General features: G+C 49.8%; 1 protein-coding gene across 1 annotated transcript; it reads left to right on the top strand.

Moving 5' to 3' along the window:
• The first annotated feature begins 6,319 nt into the window (after positions 1-6,319).
• Positions 6,320-6,931, top strand: LOC118941372 (extensin-like). The gene has a single exon (XM_036953842.1). The coding sequence runs from the start codon at positions 6,320-6,322 to the stop codon at positions 6,929-6,931; it is 612 nt and encodes a 203-aa protein (XP_036809737.1).

The raw sequence follows: 6,931 nt of genomic DNA, 5'->3' as shown, positions 1-6,931 counted from the left end.
CTGGCCTCCTGTCCTCTCAGGTGGCTGGCCTCCTGTCCTCTCAGGTGGCTGGCCTCCTGTCCTCTCAGGTGGCTGGCCTCCTGTCCTCTCAGGTGGCTGACATCCTGTCCTCTCAGGTGGCTGACCTCCTGTCCTCTCAGGTGTCTGAACTCCTGTCCTCTCAGGTGGCTGGCCTCCTGTCCTCTCAGGTGGCTTAACTCCTTTCCTCTCAGGTGGCTGGCCCCCTGTCCTTTCAGGTGGCTGACCTCCTGTCCTTTCCGGTTGCTGACCTCCTGTCCTCTCAGGTGGCTGAACTCCTCTCAGGTGGCTGGCCTCCTGTCCTTTCAGGTGGCTGAACTCCTGTCCTGTCCTCTCAGGTGGCTTACCTCCTCTCCTCTCAGGTGGCTGAACTCCTCTCCTCTCAGATGGCTGGCCTCCTGTCCTCTCAGGTGGCTGGCCTCCTGTCCTCTCAGGTGGCTGGCCTCCTGTCCTCTTCTCTGATGGTTTACTGGGACCAAGTAAGGTTTATGTAGGGTTAGTTGTTGCTGGGACCAGGTAAGGACTAGGTAGGGTTAGTAGTTAGTATTTACTGGGACCAGGTAAGGACTAGGTAGGGTTAATAGTCAGTAGTCACTGGGACCAGGTAAGGACTAGGTAGGGTTAATAGTTAGTAGTTACTGGGACCAGGTAAGGACTAGGTAGGGTTAATAGTTAGTAGTTACTGGGACCAGGTAAGGACTAGGTAGGGTTAGTAGTTAGTAGTTACTGGGACTAGGTAGGGTTAGTAGTTAGTAGTTACTGGGACCAGGTAAGGACTAGGTAGGGTTAGTAGTTACTGGGACCAGGTAAGGACTAGGTAGGGTTAATAGTTAGTAGTTACTGGGACCAGGTAAGGTAGGGTTAGTAGTTAGTAGTTACTGGGACCAGGTAAGGACTAGGTAGGGTTAGTAGTTACTGGGACCAGGTAAGGACTAGGTAGGGTTAGTAGTTACTGGGACCAGGTAAGGACTAGGTAGGGTTAGTAGTTACTGGGACCAGGTAAGGACTAGGTAGGGTTAGTAGTTACTGGGACCAGGTAAGGACTAGGTAGGGTTAGTAGTTAGTAGTTACTGGGACCAGTTAAGGACTAGGTAGGGTTAGTAGTTAGTAGTTACTGGGACCAGTTAAGGACTAGGTAGGGTTAGTAGTTACTGGGACCAGGTAAGGACTAGGTAGGGTTAGTAGTTACTGAGACCAGGTAAGGACTAGGTAGGGTTAGTAGCTACTGGGACCAGGTAAGGACTAGGTAGGGTTAGTAGTTACTGGGACCAGGTAAGGACTAGGTAGGGTTAGTAGTTAGTAGTTACTGGGACCTGGTAAGAACTAGGTAGGGTTAATAGTTAGTAGTTACTGGGACCAGGTAAGGACTAGGTAGGGTTAGTAGTCAGTAGTTACTGGGACCAGGTAAGGACTAGGTAGGGTCAGTAGTTACTGGGACCAGGTAAGGACTAGGTAGGCTTAGTAGTTAGTAGTTACTGGGACTAGGTAGGGTTAGTAGTTAGTAGTTACTGGGACCAGGTAAGGACTATGTAGGGTTAGTAGTCAGTAGTTACTGGGACCAGGTAAGGACTAGGTAGGGTTAGTATTGGGTTACTCAGATGGTCACTGTCCTCTTTTTCCTGAACCACTCATTGTCATACCAAAGATATTTACTTTGAGATAAAAATATTTACGGTAATAATCCTGTTTCACAGTTAAGAGGGTTGTTAGCATGTAGGTCATGAAAACAAAAGCACTTCCCTGTCAGATGTTTATCTCTACATGTTCATTGACTGGTTCTTGCTCTAGCCTGATGTCCAGAACCTGGTTTGTGCTAACATTCCACTCCTTGTACTCACTCTGTCATGACGAGGAGTGGAATGCTAGCTAAACAGACTGGTACCCCAGGCTATGGTTGCTCTGCTACTCTCCTCTTCTCTGTTTGTTGTCCCTGGTGGGTTCCCTGTCTGCCTGCCTGCCTGCCTGCCCTGAAAGAGACTCTTTGATTGAGTCTGGCACATGACTGCTCAGTCCCTGTCTGGTATAATGGGCCTCTGTGCTGTGTGCTTAGAGGCAGGAGGAGACAGGGAACTGTTCCACTGCTATAGGGTGTTGCCCCTAGACGCTGATCTCAAGTTAGATTTGCATTTTCCCCCACTGGTTAAATGTAGGATTGGGGAGTGTAAGCTGATCCTAGATCTGTACTTAGGGAAACTTCACCCTGGAGCCTGTTCCACTAGGGGAGGGCATCTCAAATTCAGAGGGGTGGGTGTTCTCTTAAACATGGTGCTACTGTCTGTCAAACATAGAGGGAGTTCCTGTAGAGCAGTGGTTCCCAACTCCAGTACCCCTCACATTCCAACTCCACACGTCCAGGACACCCAACTGCCCAACTCCAGTCCTCCTGGACCCCCGACAGGCCAACTCCAGTCCTCCTGGACCCCCGACCGGCCAACTCCAGTCCCTCTGGACCCCAAACAGCACACGTTGTTGTTGACCCGAACAAATGCACCTGGTTCAACTAATCATCAAGCGCTCAATGAGTTGAATCAGGTATGTTGTCCAGGTCTACAGGAGATAGACTAGTGTCCTGTCCAGGGGGTGGACTGTACATCAAGCTGTCTCACTACAGAAACAGGAGATAGACTAGTGTCCTGTCCAGAGGTTATAACAGTGTCCTGTGGGTTCTGACCTGGCTACTTAATATTACAGCATGGCTCAGTTATAAGAGGTTATAACAGTGTCCTGTGTGCCCCTGTGCAGTCTGGGTGGAGGAACGATCCTGGAGCTGTCTGCTGACTGGTTGCTGGAGATGGGAGGGGAAGAGCACGGGGTGGACAAGCTAGTATGGGACATCTACGAAGAGGACTACGAACACGTTGGCGTCCCCCGCTGAGCTGTGGCCTCCAGGTAAACAGTTAGCAGTACCAGGAGTGTATTCATTAGTGCACACAGTAGAAACAGTTTTGCAACAGAAACAAGAGTTTGTTATTGTAAAAATGTAGGTAGGTCCCTCCCCGTTTCAGCCCATTTGCTTCTGTTTGGTTCCTTGTAAATACACCCCAGAACGAGGTTTCGAACCTCAAAGACCTTTCCTGGTTAAACCAAAACATTCTAATTCCATGAGGGTTTACAAACATCAATGTTTCCTCTCTCACTAAAGACTTGAATGAATCAGACTTTAATCATTTCAAGTAGCATCCTGTCCTTCCATCCTATACATGCGTAGCTTCTACTTCTTATCTAAGAACTAATACCAGTTAAACACATCTGCATGTTTGTCTTCTAGTTTTGGGAACATGATGTATTTCTGTCTTCTAGTTTTGGGAACATAATGTACAGTACCAGTCAAAAGTTTGGACACACCTACTCATTCAAGAGTTTTTCTTTATTTTTTACTAATTTCTACATTGTAGAATAATAGTGAAGATATCAAAACTATTAAATAAAACATATGGAATCATGTAGTAACCAAAAAAGGGTTAAACAAATCTAAATATATTTGAGATTCTTCAAAGTAGCCACCCTTTGCCTTGATGACAGCTTTGCACACGCTTGGCATTGGCGTTTGGCTGTTCAGGGTGGTGCTTGGCTGTCCAGGGTGGTGATTGGCTGTCCAGGGTGGCGATTGGCTGTCCAGGGTGGCGATTGGCTGTCCAGGGTGGCGATTGGCTGTCCAGGGTGGCGTTTGGCTGTCCAGGGTGGCGTTTGGCTGTCCAGGGTGGCGATTGGCTGTCCAGGGTGGTACCTGGCTGTCCAGGGTGGTGTTTGGCTTTCCAGGGTGGTGCCTGGCTGTCCAGGGTGGTGCCTGGCTGTCCAGGGTGGTGTTTGGCTGTCCAGGGTGGTGATTGGCTGTCCAGGGTGGTGATTGGCTGTTCAGGGTGGTGCCTGGCTGGCTGTTCAGGGTGGTGCCTGGCTGTCCAGGGTGGTGTTTGGCTGTCCAGTGTGGTGTTTGGCTGTCCAGGGTGGTGTTTGGCTGTCCAGTGTGGTGTTTGGCTGTCCAGGGTGGTGTTTGGCTGTCCAGGGTGGTGTTTGGCTGTCCAGGGTGGTGTTTGGCTGTTCAGGGTGGTGTTTGGCTGTTCAGTGTGGTGTTTGGCTGTCCAGGGTGTTGCTTAGCTGTCCAGGGTGGTGCCTGGCTGTCCAGGGTGGTGTTTGGCTGTCCAGGGTGGTGTTTGGCTGTCCAGGGTGGTGTTTGGCTGTTCAGGGTGGTGTTTGGCTGTCCAGGGTGGTGCCTGGCTGTCCAGGGTGGTGATTGGCTGTCCAGGGTGGTGCCTGGCTGTCCAGGGTGGTGATTGGCTGTCCAGGGTGGTGTTTGGCTGTCCAGGGTGGTGTTTGGCTGTCCATGGTGGTGTTTGGCTGTCCAGGGTGGTGTTTGGCTGTTCAGGGTGGTGTTTGGCTGTCCAGGGTGGTGCTTGGCTGTTCAGGATGGTGTTTGGCTGTCCAGGGTGGTGCTTGGCTGTCCAGGGTGGTGCCTGGCTGTCCAGTTAGTAGGCAGCTAAAGGTCTACTTCCAAGAAAACAACATCTTAAATTAAATGCAATCAGGTTTTATGTCTGGCCACAGCACTGTTTCAGCAACATGGAAGGTTTTAAATGACATCCACTGTGCTCTTGATAAGAGCTGATTTGTCGAAGGCTTTTGACACCGTGGACCATGCTGTGCTAGTGCAAAGGTTAAAATGTTGTGGAATTACTGGTCATGCTCTAGATTGGTTTATAAATTACCTATCAAATCGTACACAATGTGTAATGGCAGATGATGATTGAGTCCATAGAAGTGTGCTAAGGTGTTCCACAAGGTTCTATTTTGGGCCCACTGTTGTTTATTTTGTACATCAACAACATTGGGGATCTTATTGAAACAGCAGATGTTCATTTTTCATGCAGATGATACTGTTCTTTATTCAAGTGGTAGTAGTTTATCTTTGGCTTTTGAAAATGCCCAAAGAGCATTTAACATCATACAACAGAATCTGTATGATTTAAAGCTGATTCTAAATTTGGGTAAAACAAAATGTATGATATTTTCAAATGCCAGGCATGTAACTAATCATGTCATTGCTACATCGGCTGGACATACTATAGAGCAAGTTAAAGTGTACAAATATTTGGGTGTGTGGGTTGATGACAAGCTGAGCTTCACTGTGCATGTAGAGAACTTGATAAGGAAGCTCAAGCTGAAAATAGGTTTTTATTACCGGCATAAGGCTTGTTTTTCTCTCTGGAGACCAGGAAGGAGCTGGTATGATGTACATTACTGGCAGTTTTAGATTTTAGTGATGTGATATATATATGCAGGCCTCAGCCACTTCCCTGTTCTATCTCTGTTCTTTTTTAATCAGATCAGTAAATAATTATGATTTGCGGTCCCATTCTGATTTGCTTCTAACAGTACCAAAAATTAGAACAGGTCATGGTAGAAATAGTTTTAGTTACTCAGCTCCGTGGTCCTGGAATTCTCTCCTGAAATGTTTTAAATGTGGTGATCTAGTTTAGTTGGCGGAGTTTAAACACTTGATCGATGTATATATCAGGTCTCTCTTGTTATCTCAGTGAGGAAAACCTGTATAAATACAAGGTAAATAAAAAGGGTGGTGCCTGGCTGTCCAGGGTGGTGTTTGGTTGTCCAGGGTGGTGTTTGGCTGTCCAGGGTGGTGCCTGGCTGTCCAGGGTGGTGCCTGGCTGTCCAGGGTGGTGTTTGGCTGTCCAGGGTGGTGTTTGGCTGTCCAGGGTGGTGTTTGGCTGTCCAGGGTGGTGTTTGGTTGTCCAGGGTGGTGCCTGGCTGTAAAGGGTGGTGTTTGGTTGTCCAGGGTGGTGCCTGGCTGTAAAGGGTGGTGTTTGGCTGTCCAGGGTGGTGCCTGGCTGTCCAGGGTGGTGTTTGGCTGTCCAGGGTGGTGCCTGGCTGTAAAGGGTGGTGTTTGGCTGTCCAGGGTGGTGCCTGGCTGTAAAGGGTGGTGTTTGGCTGTCCAGGGTGGTGCCTGGCTGTAAAGGGTGGTGTTTGGCTGTCCAGGTTGGTGCCTGGCTGTTCAGGGTGGTGCCTGGCTGTTCAGGGTGGTGTTTGGCTGTTTAGGGTGGTGCCTGACTGTTCAGGGTGGTGCCTGGCTGTTCAGGGTGGTGTTTGGCTGTTCAGGTTGGTGCCTGGCTGTTCAGGGTGGTGCCTGGCTGTTCAGTGTGGTGTTTGGCTGTTCAGGGTGGTGTTTGGCTGTTCAGGGTGGTGTTTGGCTGTTCAGAGTGGTGCCTGGCTGTCCAAGGTGTCCAGCTTCTGAAATCATACTGATTGCTATGGTGGCCCTGAAGGTCAAACTATCACTTAAGACCCAAAGATGGTCTTACCCAAAGACGGTCAACTGAAGACCACCCTACCCAAAGACTGCTCTCAACCAAAGACCCCCCTACCCAAAGACCCCCTACCCAAAGACTGCTCTCAACCAAAGACCCCCTACCCAAAGACCCCCTACCCAAAGACTGCTCTCAACCAAAGACCCCCCTACCCAAAGACCCCCTTACCCAAAGACCCCCCTACCCAAAGACCCCCCTACCCAAAGACCAGCCTACCCAAAGACCCCCCCTACCCAAAGCCCACCCTACCCAAAGACCACCGTACCCAAAGACCCCCCTACACAAAGACCCCCCTACACAAAGACCCCCCTACACAAAGAACCCCCTACCCAAAGACCACCCTACCCAAAGACCCCCCTACCCAAAGACCCCCCTACCCAAAGACCAGCCTACCCAAAGACCACCCTACCCAAAGACTACCCTACCCAAAGACCCCCCCTGCCCAAAGCCCACCCTACCCAAAGACCACTGTACCCAAAGACCCCCCTACCCAAAGACCCCCCTACCCAAAGACCCCCCTACACAAAGACCCCCCTACCCAAAGACCCCCCTACCCAAAGACCACCCTACCCAAAGACCACCCTACCCAAAAATGA

This window comes from Oncorhynchus mykiss, chromosome 19 (genome assembly GCF_013265735.2).
Source record: "Oncorhynchus mykiss isolate Arlee chromosome 19, USDA_OmykA_1.1, whole genome shotgun sequence".
Lineage (NCBI taxonomy): Eukaryota > Metazoa > Chordata > Actinopteri > Salmoniformes > Salmonidae > Oncorhynchus > Oncorhynchus mykiss.
The sequence above is the reverse complement of the archived record's forward strand: the minus strand, read 5'-3'. Positions and strand labels throughout refer to the sequence as shown.